The following is an 18,991-nucleotide window of genomic DNA, read 5'->3' on the forward strand; positions in this document are numbered from 1 at the left end:
GCGAGGGAGCTGCGCGCCCTGACACTCCCCTCTTAGGGATTCGGGCCAATCCCTCCCGCTCACATGACTTCAACCTGAGCCAGTTTCTGGTCACTGCAGACAGCGAACTGAACTCACAGCCTTTTTACTTAGATGCGCCCGAGAGAAGGCACTTCCATCCTCCTCCACAAGGATCACAAAATTATGATAACCAACAGAGAGAGGGGAAAAGGGGCTCTCCCTGTACTCAAACACGACCCTTTTCTATCTGCTCACTCTCTGATTCACTCCTGGGCTCACTAGTGGGCTTCTGCGCGCCTGGAGGACCCCGCCCTCCGGAGGCTCCCGGCCAAAGCTAAAGCAGAAAATGCAGGTGTCACTGCCCCTCTCTCGCGTGGCTAATCAAGAGGGGGGCCGGATGGAAGGGGCGCTGGGATGGGGCCTGTTTTGGCGGGGCAGATTCCGGGCAGGTTCTGGGCAGGCAGCGCCGAGGGCGCCTAGATTCCCGACAGGCTCCGCGCGCGCAGGGGGCCTTCGCGGCTTCTCAGCTCTTGCCGCGCCGCCGCCGCCGCCGCCGCCGCGGTAATTGGGGGTCGGGGAGAGGAGGAGCTGCCGAGGTCCCCGTGGACTCCGTCTGCGTCGCTGTTTTTGCCTGAGTAGTCTCCTTTCCCACGTCCCAGCCTGACTCCCGTGCTGTCGAGGGGGAGTCCCTGCGGACACCTCTGCACGCAGTGGAGATGCCTCTCTTTGCCACCAACCCCTTTGATCAGGATGTGGGTGAGTGCTTTGGTCGCTCCCAGCCCCACCCCCTCGGCGGACCGCGAGCCCACGCTGCCGGCTCTCCGCGGACCTTCTGGGCCCCCCGGGCCGGGGCCGAGTTCTTCCCCTTTACAGAGGCTCTTTCTGTACGAGTTTGGAGGAGGTTGAGGGCTTGGCGCATCCTTTTTGAAAGAAATGAGACTGAGGGAGCCTGCAAAATGGGCCTTGAGCTGGGGCTGTGGGCTTGGAAAAAACTGCTTGAAAGGTGGATGTGGGAGGCCGCGGAGGAACAGCTGGTACAGCATTTGGTGCCGGGACCGTGCTTCTGGGTGAACGCACTTGAAAGCAAGGGAGTCTCAGCCAGCGTGGGATGATAAGCCCTGTAAAAAAGTGTTTCCCGGGACGTATGTCAAAGGTTTTAGGTTAGCTTCCTTAGAGGATTTTTAAAAATCCGTTTTAGGACTGTAACGGAAGGAGAGAGCTTCTGTTTAAGGATAGACTCTCAAAGGTATTGGGGGAAAGAGAGAGGAAAATGGAATACTTGGCAGCAACAGAAACCGAATTGAGGACCTGAGCCACTGGGCTGCTTTCCTCTCAGTGCTTTAAGAATTGTGGAAGAGGACCTGGAACTTTGACAATCCTAATTTGTTGTGAATTTGAAGTGCTCTTTTGGGGGGGGGCGGGGCTTTCTGAATCATTGGTTTTAAATACTGATCATACCGATTCAACAGGTTAGCTTTGTATTTATTTTGTTTTATTTTTTCTGATCTGAGGGTGATCATTACAGGAGTTTTGAGTTTTCAGGGAGAGAAGTTTGGAATGCTTTGAATCCCCTTGGGACCTACTTTGGTACGTACACACGTGTGGAATGAAAGCAAGTTAAGAACCAAGTCTGGTTACTCTAGTAAAGAAGAATAAGGGCAACCTTAGGGAGGTTTTTTTTTTTTTAATGTCTTTGTTTATTTTAATTAAGAAGGAATTGAATTTTGCTTTTTTAACTCCAGCTTACTGCATGCCACTGAAACTTGAAGGTTTGGGTTGAGATGAGAAAAGGGTTCAGCCCTACCTCTGACACTGCCCAGCTCAAAGTGAGATCCCAACGTTCTCAAACTAAAGAGAGGGAAGACATATTGATTCACTGTTTGTGGTTCAGTGAATTAATATGTAATAGTTAATAAATAATTGGGAAGTTACATTTAATTTAAAAAGGACTTAGCACACACTCTTGACAGGACACTGCTGCGTGGCATAAGAGTGATGAAGAAGTTGTGGTTGCTGCTCTCAGGCAGTTTTGTAACTTACTACATTAATTTCCAGGGCAAATGCTTAAGATAAAACATTTTCTTGATACTTGCTCCTTTTATTTCCAGCAGCTTGATCTGATTGATTTTCATGGTTGTGTATAATCTAGCTTCCAAACTACCCAGTCACTTTTATATCTTATTGCTTTTTGAACCCACATTTCCATTGGGTTCAGATACATTTCTTTTTTTTTTTTTTGGTCTTTTTGCTATTTCTTGGGCCGCTCCCGCAGCATATGGAGGTTCCCAGGCTAGGGGTCCAGTCGGAGCTGTAGCCTCCAGCCTATGCCAGAGCCACAGCAACAAGGGATCCGAGCCGCGTCTGCAACCTACACCACAGCTCACAGCAACGCCGGATCATTAACCCACTGAGCAAGGGCAGGGAACGAACCCGCAACCTCATGGTTCCTAGTCGGATTCGTTAACCACTGCGCCACGACGGGAACTCCTCCTTTTTTTTTTAAACATTTTAAAAATTATAATTTTTTTTTTTTCCTTTTTTGGTTGTCCCCCAGTATATGGAGTTCCTGGGCCAGGGATCAAATCCGAGCTGCAGTTTCAATGTATGCTGCAGCCCTGGATCCTTAATGAGGAATCAGACCTTCTTCCCAGTGCTCCAAAGATGCTGCCAATCCTGTTGCACCACAGCAGGACTCCCAGATAAATCTCTTAATGCCAAACCCTTTCTCAACACTTACGCCACCCAGTTCAAACGCAGAGCTCCTTATTGCTTTTATGCTTTTTGCTTGATTATTTCTTCTACCTTTCTATACGTCCTCATGATTAAGGGCCAACTCAGAAGACAACTTATCTCTGAATCATTTCCTGATTACTCTAACCTAGGGTTTCTCCTTAGTGACACTATGGACAGTTTGGACCAATTAACTGCCTCTTTTGGGAGAGTCTGTCCTCTTCATGTGGGGTGTTCAGCAGCATCCCTGACCTCGTCCTGCTGGATGCCAGTGGCACTTCTCCCCACCCAAACCCTGGTTGGACTTAAAAACTTTTCCAGACATAGTTCAGTGTCCCCTGGGGGCACAAAGTAGCTTCTACTTAAGAAGCACTGCTCTAGCCCATTGCAGTCTTCACCGTTTTCAAAACTACTGTAGTACCTTTTGTCTTTACCAAATTTTTACCGTTAAAGATAGTTTTATCCTATATTATGCTTTTTATTTTTAGTAGTTGCTACAGAGTAGGTGCTTAATAAAAATGTGTTGAATTGAGAATGTGTCGATAGACTGTAAGCTTCTTGAGTGTAAGAACCTTGTTTGCTCCAGAAGAGCTTACTTTTTAAAGTTTCGGTATTTGAATCAGTTCTCTTATGATCTGTGTGTTCAACTATCCTGAAAGGTTATCTAAGAAGACCTGCCAGAGACTCCCAGTAAATCATCCTTGGACAGAGCCCAACAGACTCCTATTCAAAATTTTTTACTAGGATAGCATGTAGAATAAGTATGTAGCTTTGTCCATTGGTGAGTATGTCAGTGATATTAAAGTATTCCCACTAACTCACTTGATATGTTTATCACTTATCATTAGCATATATTTATTCCTCCTCAAAGTTAATTGCCTTTAGCTTTCATCACTAAACTGACAGAGTGAAATGGTGAATCAGAAACTGATTGATGCCATGTAACATTTCATATAAAGAGGTGAAGTACTCAGGATAGCTTTTCTTTTGAGGAAACACCTAAGTGTGTTACTAGAATGTGAGCTCGGTGAAGACAGAGATTTTTGTCTGGTTTGTTCATTACTGTCTGTGTCCCCAACACATAGACCAGTGTCTGGCAGTAATAAGCATTTGGTAAACGTTTACTGAGTACATGAATCTCATTTTGGATGTTATATTTCTTGCTAAGTTCAACTCTTGAATTACAAAGATAACTCATTCCATCAAGCTTTTATTTCAGAGTCCCTGTTGACTTCCATCTTGCCAAGTCCATTGGTCAGTTCCTAGTCTATTTCTTTGTTGATTTCCTAGCACTCCTCTTTGATGTACTTTATTCATTTGGTTTCCAGGACACCCGACTTTTTCTCATTTTCTACTTAGCTCTTTTTTAGTCTTTTTGGCTTCTCCTTTTTGTGACTTCCAAATGTTGAACTGAGCCTCAGGCTCATTTCTACTTCTTTTCTGATGTTTTTTTCCCCCTTGGTGTCTTTGGAGGCAATTTAACTTAGCACTGAGAGTTCAGACTCTAGAGCTACACTGCCTGAGTTCACTTCCCAGGTCTGCTGCTTACCAGCAGTGTGACTTTGGGTTAGTTGCTTAAATACTCTGTGCCTCAGTTTCCTTATCTTTAATATGGGGTATAGAAGTAATAATCAGTTTTGTTTTCTTCCCCACACCTGTGCATTCCTTCATCCTTGTTTGTTTTGGTAGCTGGCACCATTGATATTTACTGTCTAGGAGTCATCATTGATTCCTCTTTTTCCTTCACACTCCACATCCATACAATCAGCAGGATCTTTTGGCTCTACTTTAAAAATGTAAAGGTATTTATCAAGTACTGAGTTACTGATAATTTGCTATGTCTCCAGTCTTGCATTTCTATTTGGTATTCTGATATCACCTAAAAAAATCAGTCTATCAGAAAACTGAACTCATCTTTCTAGTCTGGTTCTTCCTTCATTATGTGATGATTTTATAATGTTCTAATTATCTTGATTTGAAACCCAGGAGGCCTCTCTGAATCATTTCCCTGCCTCTGCTAAATCATCAGGTCTTGGATAAATACTACGCTTGCATGCCTAGTCACACTCCTTTGGACCAGTTCATATCCTCTAGACATGGACATGTGGACATGTTTTTACTCTGTTTTACCAGCCCAGTCCGTATCAAACCACAAACAGTTTAATCCTCATCTGTGTTAATGCTACGTTCTTCTTCTGCAGTTTAATGTAATAAAAAGACCTTGCCTGGGCTTTGGGTTTAACTTGCAGGTGCAGCATTTGCTCTTAGTAAGTGGGTGAAATATGGACATGGGCAAGTATAGAACCTCTTGGAGTTTACTTACCACTTTTGTGAATAGAGATAAAAATATCTACCTCGTGGAGTTGCTCTGAAGAATACTTAGAAAAACACATGACTTTCTAACTCTTTCCTGGAGCTGATGGTTTAAATTCAGCAGGTTCAAAGTCATATTCAAACTTGTCTTCTCAAGTATGCTTTTCCTCTTTTCTGACGACTGGCACTTCAATTTACATAGTCATACGTGTCTGGAACCTGGAAGTCATTCTTAAATTCTGTAGTTGTAATTCTCAACATTTCCACAGCAGGTATATACTGTCTTCTGTCTGCCAGGCACACTGGACTTGCCCTGAACGATTCTGGTGTTGCCATGGTCTTTATGCTTATCTTTCTGTTAGCTCTTCTTTTTTTTTTTAACTTGTTGTAGCTTAGTATTAACAATTTTTAATTTTTTTATTTATAAATTTTTATTATGATTTTTTTTAGTTTGTCGATGTTATATTTATTTATTTATTTATTTTTGTGTGTGTGTGTGTTTTGTCTTTTTAGGGCCGCACCTGTGGCATATGGAAGTTCCCAGGCTAGATATCCAGTTGGAGCTGTAGCTGCCAGCCTATGTCACAGCCACAACAACGCCAGATCTGAGTGGCATCTGCGATCTACACCACAGCTCATGGCAACACTGGATCATTAACCCACTGAGCGAGGCCAGGGATCGAACCAGCAACCTCGTGGTTCCTAGTCAGGTTCATTTCCGCTGTGTCACGATGGGAACTCCCAATAATTTTTAATTTTTTGGCCACATTTGAGGCATGTGCAAGTTCCCCAGGTCAGGGATCAAACCGGTGCTGCAGCCACGGCAATGACAGTGCCTGACCCTTAACTCACTTTGCCCCCAGGGATCCTCCCTCATAGCTCTTGGGTCCATTCATATGTCCCTCTATTCATGCCTCCCAGCCTTCCTGTTCTCATTGCCACTGCCAGGCAGGTTTAGCTCTGTATCAGATTAGTACAGTAGCCTCTAACCATTATCCTGCCTCCAGTCTGTCCCTAGTCATTTTCCAGGCAGCAGTGATATTTCTAGAATGTAAATGAAACCGTATGGCTCCTCTGATTAAAATATTTTAGTGAATCCGAAGCTTATCACAGAAATTTGAAGTTTGCACCATGGTGTTTAAGAACTTTGAGTATTTGGCTGCTTTTTACCTCTTCAGCCTCTCCTTCCACTCTTCCTCAAGGGGTATTTCCTTGTTGGCTTTATACCACTGCTTTTTCAGTTAAGGATCCTCTGACCTGACGTACTTTTTCCCTCATCAGTTCCTATTAAGGGTGTTGTAAGGAGATGATGCACTCAGAGGACTTAGCTCAGGACCTGCTGTGCAGTGCTCAGCAGACTCATTTTAACTCCTCTTGTCATAAAGATGGGCATGGATGTGAGCCTTTGGCGAGCACCACTCAGATTCTCTGGGTAGAAGCAGTTACTGTGAAAACATACTCAGGAGAAAGATGTGAAAATCCGGAATACAGGTCTCTTAAAGCTCTGGGTTAAGGAATTGTACTCCTTGTTTCTTCTGTTCCTAATTTACTTCTCCTATAAGGTCTTCTTTCTAATGCTTCTAGGTTTTCATTTCTATTTTGTGTTCTTTTCCGAGATTCCTTCATGCTGTTTCTTTGATGCCTCCTTCCCTTTCTGGATAGAAGAGCTTCATGTTGCTCATCTAGTGTGATTTCCAGTGGTCAGGAGGGACAGGGATGTTAGATGAAAACATTTTTGAAAAGTTGATTCTGATAATCTTGAAAAAGAGGGTAATTTCTTTAGGGTTTGCTTTCTCCTTGGGCCATTTTTGAGGAACTGTTCCATTTAGGCTGACTCAATGACAGTCTTTTTCCTATAGCCATCATATGATGGCAGTCATCTTGTCAGTATTTCTTACCTCCCCAAATCTTTGGCAGTTGTAAATTTTGAGAAAATCAAAAGCAGCTGCTCTTCAGAAAGCAGTTCTTCAATCCATTGCGAAAATTACTGAAATTCAAATGAGGCTCAGCGTATGATTTTTCTGGGTACTGCTAGGCAAATTTCTCAATCTCCTCTTTTTGAGTAAAAAAGTAAGGATAATCTGAAGATAAAATGAGATCATTATGAAGCTTTGAGTTCTTTAGAAACAAGTCTGTTATTTCTGCTCGTCACTTTCCCCTTTCCCATCCTCCATGTTTTTGTCTTGGAAAATAAATAGTTTTGACTTCATTTCCTGTGCACAAAACCATGTTGAACTGGGTGATTTACATTTTTCTGAATTAAATCAGTATTTTAAACTGAGAGGAACTGTGCTACTGCTGATCTGGACGCATCATCAATAAATAATGTGAATGGTTTTCGCATTCTGGAATGGATTGCATTTCCGATCTGTGTACATAAGTTTGAGTCAGATACTGGTCCTGTTTATATATAGGAGAGTGTTTAGCATAGTATCTGCTAATGACTATACTGGACACTCCTGTTTATGCCTTAATTCAGATCGTCCTTAGTCATGTAATAGGTAATTTATGTTTGATAAGACATAAACCTATTGTTTCTCATTCACTATTAACTTTTAAATAAATTGTTTTAAGATGCTTAGCTATTATTTATTTGTGCTGTACTTGCAGCGGATGGAAGTTCCCAGGTTAGGGGTCGAATCAGAGCTACAGCTGCCAGCCTATGCCACAGCCACAGGAACATGGGATCTGAGCTGTGTCTGCAACCTACACCACAACTCATGGCAACGCCAGATCCTTAACCCACTGAGCAAGGCCAGGGATCAAACCTGCATCCTCATGGATGCTAGTCAGATTCATTAACTGCTGAGCCATGATGGGAACTCCAGCTACCATATATATATATATATATATATTTTTTTTTTTTTTTTTTTTTTTCTTCTTCTTCTTAGGGCCGCACTCGCGGCATATGGAGGTTTCCAGGCTAGGGATCTAATCAGAACTACAGCTGCCAGCCTACACCATAGTCACAGCAACTCAGGATCCAAGCTTCATCTGCGACCTACACCAAAGCTCAGAGCAACGCCAGATCCTCACCCCACTGAGCAAGGTCAGAGATCGGACTCACAACTTCATGGTTCCTAGTCGGATTCGTTTCTGCTGTGCCACAACAGGAACTACTATATTTTTAAATAAAGCGACAGGTTTTAACATTTAAGCGTGTTTTTTAAAAAAACCGGTAAACCTTCAAAAGTAAGTTTTCAAAAGACTGGCTAACCATCAGTGAGGATGATGAATTAATTATTTAAGGGCACTGCCAGATCAAAGTGATAACTTACTTTTCTGCGATGAAATACTGTTGTCCCTCACTATCTTCAAGGGAATGCAATGTTGCAGGACCCCAGTGGCCACCAAAACTGTAGACACTGGGAGTTTCCATTGTGGCTCAGCAGTAACAAACTCAGCTAGTATCCATGTGGACATGAGTTCAATCTCTGGCCTTGCTCTGAGAGTTAAGGGTCTGGTGTGGCGGTGAGCAGTGGTGTAGGTCTCAGACAAGGCTTGGATCCTGAGTGCTGTGGCTGTGGCATAGGCCAACCTCTGCAGCTCTGATTCGACCCCTAGCCTGGGAACCTCCATTTGCCATGACTGTGGCTCTAAAAAGACAAAAATAAAGCAACAAAAGTCTGCAGATGTTCAAATCCCGTATATAAAATGGCATGATGTTATAACCTATGCACATCCCTCTCATATACTTGAAATTATCTTTAGATTACTTGTAATACCTAGTAAAGTGTAAATACTATGTAAGTAGTTGTAAATACAATGTAAATGTTATGTGAATAGTTGCCCAGGCAGGGCAGATTCAAGTTTTGCTTTTTGGAGCTTTTGGGGATTTTTTTTCTGACTGTTTTGACCTTTGCATTTGGAATCCACAGACTCTAAATGTTAGACTGAGGGACATTGTTCAGCATGACTCACTCAGTCTTCTTGGACATCAGAGGGGCCTGTGGGGCAAGACTCTGGAACTCTCCAGAACAGTTCCACTTGAATTTGCTTTCCATATTGCATTTCTTTTAAGATAAGTTTTTCTTATGAAAGAGATGTTGAATAATAAAAAATTTACTAGTCTTTGTCCTTGTTTTCTGGAAGGGAACCTCTAAATCCATGGAGTCTCCTGAGTGATAGGAACATCTTTCGTTTTTATGGTGGGCTCCTGGAACAGGACCTTGGTTTATGTGAGAGAGGTGACTTAGCTGGTCCCTCCAAAAAAACCCACCTTGTGAGTGAATTGTTGGGACTTAGAGTCCCAGGATGTCAGCTGGACCTCCAGAAAGGGGGAGTGGGCCTGGAGATGGAGTTCCACGAGGTGGCCAGTTGTTCAATCATACCTTTATAATGAAACCCCCCAAAAACATCTGGACACTGATCTCCAATGCAGTTCCTGGTTGGTGATGCACATTGATGTACCGGGAGGAGGATAAATCCTGAAGGCACAGAAGCTTTGCCTTTGCGATCCGCCCAGACCTAGCCCTCGGCCTGTCTTGTCACTGGCTGGTTGCTATTTGTATCTTATGTAACGAAACTGTAAATATAAGTGTTTTCTTGAGTTCTGTGAGATGTTATAGTGCGTTATCAAACCCAAAGGGATAGTGGAAACCCGGGATTTGTAGCCAGTTGGTTAGAAGTGCTTGTGGCCTGGGAACCCCAGAGCTTGTTTCATGTGTCTGAAGTGAGGGGAGATTTGTGGAGGTTTGTGCCCTCAGCCTGTGAGGTCTGATGTGTTAACATCCAAATTACTTTGGGGAGGGTTTCTGCATGGAAAAGGTAGATTTGAAAACCACGGAAGTAGATGCTGTTAAAGGTCTTTATGTTTCTATGACTTTTATGGGTTCATATTACATTTACCTGATTAGATTTAGTATTTATTGAGCATTTAGGCTGAGAGCATGAATATTGGAAGAGTTATCCAAAGTAGAAATTGTAATTTTCAAGGGATTTACAATTGTAGAAGCTTGAGAAGCTAAATTTGACTGTTAGCCTCTTGGCATACCTGCCAGTGAGAACAAATTAAATAGCATATGAGTTCCTGTTATAGCTTAGAAGGTTAAGGACCTGATGAAGTGTCTGTGAGGATGCAGGCTCGACCCCTGGCCTTGCTCAGTGGTTTAAGGATCCGGTGTTGCTGCAAGCTGTGGCATAGCATAGGTCGCAGATGCAGCTCAGACCTGGCATTGCTGCGGCGTAGGCCGGACCCTTAACTTGGGAACTTCTATATGCTGCTGGTATGGCCATAAAAAGAAAAAAAACAAATAGCATTTCAGTATTTGCTTTCAGAGTAACCCATTTTGTTTCCAGAGTAATGTTAAGTTTCTCATTATATTTTCTTATCTCTCTTCCAAACCATTTTTACGTATTGGCAATAAATTCTTCTTCTCCTTCTTTTTTTTTGGTAAAAATCCAGCTCTGATCAGATTATTTTCTTGCTCACAACTTTCTTGGGTCTCTGATATTTCTTGCAAAACACATATACCTCATTTTGTATTTTAGGTCTTGGAGTGCTTCCTGCCTTTCACAGAGTAGTATCTATTTCAGCCAGCTTACATTCCTCTTTATACTTCTGTTTTCATAATTTTATCGTATTTGCTTAAATAGAAACAAATGTTTGTTATTGATCCTGTTCTCTTCTTAACTTCTAAATATATCAGTAAGCCTTTCTTGCTACTCCCTTTCTGTCTTCCCAAGTCTTTACCTTTATGCAACTTGCTTTAGGCTTTGCATTTTTTTTCTGTGACTCTTTCAATCTTATATTGAGGTCTCTATCTGATGGTTTCTTTCTTTTCTTTTCCTTTTTTTTTTTTTAAGCATCTAGGCTACTTCAGGTAGGACCTGGCGTAGCTAGAAACTTACTTCATTTTGTTGAATATATGTCCACATTTCACCATGTCTTGAGCAAATAACTAACCCAGATCTCAAGTGCTTTAGATATTTGTGTTCTTACACAGGGAATTTACGTATGAATAACCTCCTTTCTTATCTTCCATTTTAGAAAACAGTGGGGTGGTTAGACATACGTACATACACTGCCAACCACTACCCATCGGTTATCAACTCACTGCTGCCTTATTATTTATTCTAGTTCTCCAGTGGCAGTGACTAACTGGTAGGTGTTGCTTATTCCTTGGGGCTTTGCTGTGAATCAGATAGTGTAAGCCTATAGAGAATTTGGACAGAGTTGGCTGCTTTATATGTTTTGATTTTTAAGCTGAGTAGGAAGTCAGAGTGACTGACCTCCAGCTCTGACTGACCTCCAGCTCTAAGTAGGAAGTCAGAGTGGGAAATGAGTGCTGCCTGTTGAACCAGGCAGCAGGGCCTTGAGGGGAGGGGGCGGGGGGAGGGCAGGAATTTCATTATCATCACCAGCATCTGTCATCATCGGTAAGAATCTTGGTATGGATCAAGCTTCCCACCCCCAAATGATCTCAGGTTAAAAAAATGGGAATATTAGTGAACATCTTCATGATGCTGCCTTTCAACATAATCTGTTCTTGAAGTTGCAGGGCTCCGGTCAAGACAGGTTGCTTTCTACGTTGGTATAGTTTTTGTTTCCGAATATAACAGTTATTTCTTTTGGAAGTTGTTTTTTTGTTCCTCTCACATTGGCTCTTGATTCTTCTAAGTTGGTTTCTTCTGTGCTGCATTTGCTAATATTTTGTTGGGGATTTGTGCATTTATTTTCATGAGCGATATTGGACTGTAGTTTTCTACTAATGTCTTTGTCTAGTTTTGGTAGTAGGATAATACTGTCCTCATAAAATGAGTTAGAAAGTATTCCCTCAGCTATCTTCTAGATGAGATGGTAGAGAATTGGTATAATTTCCTCCTTAAATGTTTGGTAGAATTCATCATTAACCTATCTGTGCCTCCTGCTTTTTGTTTTTGAAGGTTGTTGGTTACTTGTTCAATTTCCTTTTTTGGGGGGGAGGTATTTTTGTCTTTTTAGGGCTGTACCCATGGCCTATGGATGTTCCCAGGCTAGGGGTCGAATTGGAGCTGTAGCTGCTACCACAACCACAGCAACTTGGCATCTGAGCCATGTCTGTGACCTACACCACACAGCTCATGGCAATGCTAGATCCTTAATCCACCGAGTGAGGCCAGGGATCAAACCCGTGTCCTCATGGATTTTTGTTAACCACTGAGCCATGACAAGAACTCCTCAGTTTTCTTTAATAGATACAGGCCCATTCAGATTGTCTATTTTTTTCTTGTTTGTGTTTTGGTAGATGGGTCTTCTGATGACTTGGTTCATCTTATCTAGGTTATCAAATTCGTAGGCATAGAGTTGTTCATAATGATGATGTGTTTTTTTTCCTCCAACACCACCAAGCAATTCTCCAATTTTCAGATGTCCTACATATTTAGCTCAAGTCTGACACTGTCTACGTAAAGTTAGTGTCAGACCCCTTAGGTTAAGGGCTAGGTCCCACAAGTCGGCCCTCATTCCATACTTCAGATGCCATCCCAGGTGCTCCCTGTGCTTCTGATGACTGGCTATAAACTGGAGGCTCGCATGACCCTAGCAATAGTATTAACCCAGAGTAATACTCATTTCATATCCTTTGTATGTGTATAGAAATGAAAGCTCCCCTCTTTCATTTCTGATATTAATAATTTGTGTTCTTTCTCTTTTTTTCCAGTTAGCCTATCAGCTTTATTGATCTTTCCAAAGAACCAGCTTTTGGTTGTACTGCATTTTCTCCACTTTCTATTTTCTTTCTTTTTTTTCTTTTTTTGAAATGATAGTAAATCTTTATTTGGAATGGAATTATTTTCTGTTTTCAATTTCGTTCATTTCTGCTCTCTTTTTTTTTCTTCTGCTTACTTTGAATTTAATTTCCTCTTGTAGTTTCCTAGGTGGGAAGTTTATGTTAGTGATTTTAGATCTTCTTTTCTAATGTGCGCATTCAAATTTCCCGGTAAATGCTGATATTAAATGTCTCCTACAAATTTTGATAGGTTATACTTTCATTTTTGTTTGGTTCATAATACTTTAAATTTTCTCCTTTTTCTGCTTGTGTATTCTTTAGAAGTGTGTTATTTAATTGCCACGTATTTTGGCATTCTCAGCTATCTTTTTATTAATGATTTCTCGTTTAATTTCATTGTAGCCGATGAGCAGACATTGTATAATTTCTAGTTTTTAAAATTTGTTATGGTGTGCTCTAGGGCCCAGAAGGTGGTCTGTTAGGCACGTACGTAGGTGACTTCTTGGAGAATTGACCCCTTTACTATTATGTAATGCCTCTCTATCCTTGATAATTTTCCGTGCTCCAAGATATGGCTCTGTCTCCAATTAATATAGCTATTCCCACTTCCTTTTAGTTAGTGTTAGCATGGTATATCTTTCTCCATCCCTTTACTTTTTTTTTTTGTAAGTAAATTGTATTTATTTATTTATTTTTTTTTAGGATTTTTTCTTTTTTTTTATTACTCAAATGAATTTATCACATCTGTAGTTGTATAATGATCATAACAATCTGATTTCACAGGATTTCCATCCCACAGCCCAAGCACATCCCCCTACCCCCCAAACTGTCTCCTCTGGAGACCATAAGTTTTTCAATGTCCGTGAGTCAGCATCTGTTCTGCAAAGCAGTTCAGTCTGATCTTTTTTCAGATTCCACATGCTAGTGAAGTCATTGTATGGCTGACTTCACTTAGCATGATAGTTTCTTTTTCTTTTTCTTTTTCTTTTCTTTTTTTTTTTTTGTCTTTTTGTCTTTTTGCTATTTCTTGGGCCGCTCTTGTGGCATATGGAGGTTCCGAGGCTAGGGGTCGAATCAGAGCTGTAGCCACTAGCCTACGCCAGAGCCACAGCAACGCAGGATCCAAGCCGCATCTGCAACCTACACCACAGCTCACGGCAACGCCGGATCGTTAACCCACCGAGCAAGGGCAGGGACCAAACCCGCAACCTCATGGTTCCTAGTCGGATTTGTTAACCACTGCACCACGATGGGAACTCCTAGCATGATAGTTTCTAAGTCCATCCATGTTGCAAAAAATGCTAGTATTTCGTTCTTTTTAATGGCTAAGTAATATTCCATTGTGTATATGTACCACATCTTCTTGATCCACTCCTCTGTTGATGGACATTTAGGTTGTTTCCATGTCTTGGCTATTGCAAATAGTGCTGCAGTGAACATTGGAGTACATGTGTCTTTGCGAGTTGTGGTTTTCTCTGGGTAGATGCCCAGGAGTGGGATTGCTGGATCAAATGGTAGTTCTATGTTTAGTTTTCTGAGGAATCTCCATACTTTCCACAGTGGTTGCACCAATTTACAATCCCACCAGCAGTGTACTAGTGTTCCTTTTTCTCCACACCCTCTCCAGCACTTATTGTATGTAGTCTTTTTGATGATGGCCATTCTGGCTGGTGTAAGCTTGTACCCCATAGTGGTTTTGATTTGCATCTCTCTAATAATGAGTGATGTTGAACATCCTTTCATGTGTTTCTCGGCCATCTGTGTATCTTCTTTGGAGAACTGTCTCTTTAGATCTTCTGCCCATTTTTTGATGGGCTTGTTTGTTTTTTTGGTATGGAGCTGCAGAAGTTGTTTATAAATTTTGGAGATTAATCCCTTGTCAGTTGATTCACTTGCAAAGATTTTCTCCCATTCTGTGGTTTGTCTTTTTGTGTTGTTTAAGGTTTCCTTTGCTGTGCAGAAACTTTGAAGTTTGATTAGGTCCCGTTTGTTTATTTTTGTTTTTGTTGTAAATACTCTGAGAGGTGGATCTGAGAAGATATTCCTGTTGTTTATATCAGAGAGTGTTTGGCCTATGTTTTCCTCTAAGAATTTGATAGTGTCTGGTCTTATATCTAGGTCTTTAATCTATTTTGAGTTTATTTCTGTGTATTGTGTTAGGCAATGTTCTAATTTCATTCTTTTCCATGTGGCTCCATCCCTTTACTTTTAACCTATATGTGACTTTATATTTAAAGTGTTACTTGTAGAACACATATAATTGGATCTCATTTTTTGGTCACTCTGACAATCTGTGTATGTATGTATGTATGTATGTATTTTTGCTTTTTAGGGCTGCACCTGTGGCAAATGGAGGTTCCCAGGCTAGGGGTCCAATTGGAGCTGTAGCTGCTGGTCTGTGCCACAGCCATAGCAACTCCAGATCCGAGCCGGGTCTTCGACCTACACCACAGTGCATGGCAACGCCAGATCCTTAACCCACTGAGCGAGGCCAGGAATCAAACCTGCAGCCTCATGGTTCCTAGTTGGATTGGTTTCCGCTGCACCATGACTGGGAACTCCAAACTCTGTATTTAGGCTGGTTGATATTTAAAGAGATTATAATATTATTAGATAAATATCTACCATATCTGTTACAATTTTCTAGTAGTAGCCCTTGTTCTTTGTTCCTATTTTTTTCTTAATCTTTTTCCCCTGCCTTTTGATTTTAATTGAACATGTTGTATGATTCCATTGTCTCTCTTTTTTTAGCACATCAATTATACTTCTTCCTTTTTTTTTTTTTTTTTTTTGCTACTTTCCATAGTTGCACTAGAGTTTACAGTATATATTTACAGCTAGTCCAAGTCCACTTAACATTATACCACTTCACTGGAAGTACAAATCACCTTCTAGTAACAAAGTATTCCTAATTTGTCTCTTGTTCTTTCATTTGTACACATACCTGCACACACACACACACACACACACACATGCACACATGCTTGTACACACACACACACATAACTGTCTTCTCTCTGGAGAACTTTTTAAAACATTTCTTGCAAGGCCAAGCTACTGGCAACAGACGAGCTCAGCATTTCTTTTTTCTTCTTTGTCTTTTTGGGGCTGCACCTGCGGCATATGGAGGTTTTGTAGGTTCCCAGGCTAGGGGTGGTGGAATCAGAGTTGCAGCTGCTGGCCTATACCACAACCATAGCAATGAGGGATCCAAGGCACACTTGTGACCCACACCCTCACGGCAATGCTAGATCCTTAACCCACTGAATAAGGCCAGGGATTAAACCCGTGTTCTCATGGATACTAGTTGAGTTCTTTAACTGCTGAGCCATGACAGGAACTCCTCAATTTGAGGAAGTCTTTATATCTCCTTCCTTGTGAATAATTTCACAGGATATATAATCCTAAATTGGTTATTTTCTCTCAACACTGTTTCATTCCATTCTCTCCTTATTTGCGTGGTTTCTGAGATGTCATTTGTAATTGTTGTGTGTATTTCTGAATAGATAAGATTTTCTTTCTGCTGGCTTTTTAATTTTTTTCTTTATCTTTGATTTTCTGCAGTTTAAATACAATATGCCTAGATGTAGAGGTTTGCTTTGTTGTTGTTGTTGTTGTTGTTTTTGTCTTTTTAGGGCTGCATTCACAGCATATGGAGGTTTCCAGGCTAGGGCTTGAATTCGAGCTACAGCTGCTGGCCTGTGCCACAGCAACGCCAGATCTATGCCGGGTCTGCTACCTATACCACAGCTCATAGCAATGCTGGATCCTTAACCCACTGAGTGAGGCCAGGGGTCAAACCTTCATCCTCGTGGATGCTAGTCAGATTCACTTCCACTGAGCCACGACCAGAACTCCATTATTGTTGTTTTGACATTTATTGTGCCTGGTGCTCCTGGAGCTCCCTGGACCTGTAACCACTGGTGTCTGATATTAATTTGGGGAAATTCTGAGTCATATTTGCTTCAAATATTTCTTCTCTTTCTTTCTCTCTTTTTTTCTTTGGTGTTCATTTATGCCTCTGTTACAGCTTTTGTAGTTTTCCACAGTTCTTGGAAAATCTGTTCCAATTTCTCCCCCCCCACCCCAAGTCATTTTTATTCTGTTTTTCAGTTTTGCAAGTTCTTATTGACATATCTTCAGGCTCAGAGATTCTTGCCTCAGCTGTGTCCAGACTGCTGATCATAGGCATTCATTTCTGTTATATTATTTTTTTTAATGTTTCATTGTTTTATTTTTTTACAATTAAATTTTTTAAATTACAACATAGTTGATTTACAATGTGGTGCCAGTTTCTGCTGTATGGCATAGTAACTCAGTCATACATATTATTATCCATCATGGTCTATCTCAGATTGGATATAGTTCCCTTTGCTGTACAGGAGGACCTCATTGCTTACCCATTTTGCATCTACTATCCCAAACTCCCAATCCCTCCCCCTCCACCTTGGCAGCCACATGTCTGTTCTCCTTGTACATGAGCCTGTTTCACTTTTGTAGATAGGTTCCTTTGTGCCATGTTTTAGATTCTACGTATAAGTGACAATCATATGGTATTTGTCTTTCTCTTTATGACTTTCACTTAGTATGATTATCTCTAGTTGCATCCGTGTTTCTGTGAATGGCATTATTTTGTGCTTTTTTATGGCTGAGTAGTATTCCAGTGTGTATATGCACTACATCTTAATGCATTTGTCTGTCAATGGACATTTAAGTTGTTTCCATGTCTTGGCTATTGTGAAGAGTGCTGCTGTGAACATAGGGGTGCATGTATCTCTTTGAATGAATGTTTTGGATAGCTGCCCAGGAATGGGATTGCTGGATCATATGGTAGTTCTATATTTAGTTCTATATTGAGGAACCTTCATACTATTTTCCATAGTGGTTGTACCAATTTACATTCCCATCAGCATTTCTCCACACCATCTCCAGCATTTGTTATTTATAGACTTACTAACGATGGCCATTCTGACCATCTGTTAGTACTTTTTTTTTTTTTTTTTGGTCTTTTCTAGGGCCGCACCCACGGTGTATGGAGGTTCCCAGGCTAGGGGTCTAATCAGAGCTGTAGCCGCCAGCCGACACCAGAGCCACAGATGTTATTACTATTTTTGATCTCTAGTCTCTTTGATTCTTTTTTAGAGTTTCCATCTCTCTACTTATATTATCCATCTGTTCTTGCATGTTATCTACTTTTTCCATTAGAGCTCTTAGGATATTAATCGTAGTCTTTAAAGTTTCTGGTCTGATAATCCCAGCACCCCTGTTGTATCCGATGCTCATTCTGATGCTAGCTCTTGTCTCTTCCAGCTGTGGTCTTTGTCTTCTAGTGTGGCCTGCTGGAAGCTGGGTGTGATGTATTTGATAAAGGGAACACCTTCAGTGGTGTCATGTTAAGGTAACCATAGTCACGGGATTTAGTCTTAGTCTTTCAATGAGCCTCTGCCCCGGGAGTGAATTTTTCACTAGCGTCTCAGCATTCCTCCAAGCTCCCCCTTAAGAGGGACAGGATGACTTGCGTGGGCTGGAGCTGACTATCCCCCTTCTCCCCCCTTGAGGCCTTGAGCAGCTGGAGTTGGGAATTCCGCCTCCCCCAGGTGGATTAATCTCTGGTGAAACCCTACTTGGTTGGGTGCTGGTGGAGTAATTGCTCCTGAGAGTAAGCCTTGTTAGAAGGAGAACACTCTGGTGTGTATCAAAATGTTTTCCTTCCTGTGCTGGAGAAATAGGGGGAATTTGCTAAGATGTTCACCTTGAGAACCTGGGAGAAGCCATGGAAATAAAACTCACAAAAGTGTTGGGAAGCCCCTAAGTCTAGGTTTCTCTGGGGTTTTAACTTTCAGGTTGGTGTACTCATCCTCCAGCAGTTTGTGTTTCAGTTTAGATTTTTGTGTCCTGGTACTGGTTCCTGCTGGTGTTTCTGCTTTGTTGTGATTCAGTGAATCCATCTGTCTGTGTGTCTTATTTGGGGGGCAGCAGTTTGCTCAGTGACCTCACTTCTGGGGGATCTAAGAAGAGTTGCTGATTTTTCACTTCGTTTGGGTTTTTGTTGGTCATGGCCTTAGCATGCATAAAGTTCCCGGGCCAGGGATCGAACCCTTACCACAACCGTGACCAGAGCCACTGCAGTGACAACATCAGGTCCTTAACCTTCTGAGCCACCAGGGAACTCCTGTTTAGCATCTTACTTGTTAGAATGAAAGGATAACTTCCAAATTGCTTATCATGCCAGACTGGAA

General features: G+C 41.6%; 1 protein-coding gene across 1 annotated transcript in view; it reads left to right on the forward strand.

Annotated features, from left to right (window-relative positions):
• STAM (signal transducing adaptor molecule) overlaps positions 496-18,991 on the forward strand; it is a 69,075-nt gene continuing 50,579 nt past the window's right edge. The window contains 1 exon segment of the mRNA XM_021064813.1: positions 496-756. Coding sequence (XP_020920472.1) covers positions 717-756 — 40 coding nt within the window. The 5' untranslated portion in view covers positions 496-716.

The sequence above is a fragment of the Sus scrofa genome, chromosome 10 (genome assembly GCF_000003025.6).
Source record: "Sus scrofa isolate TJ Tabasco breed Duroc chromosome 10, Sscrofa11.1, whole genome shotgun sequence".
NCBI classification, from domain to species: domain Eukaryota; kingdom Metazoa; phylum Chordata; class Mammalia; order Artiodactyla; family Suidae; genus Sus; species Sus scrofa.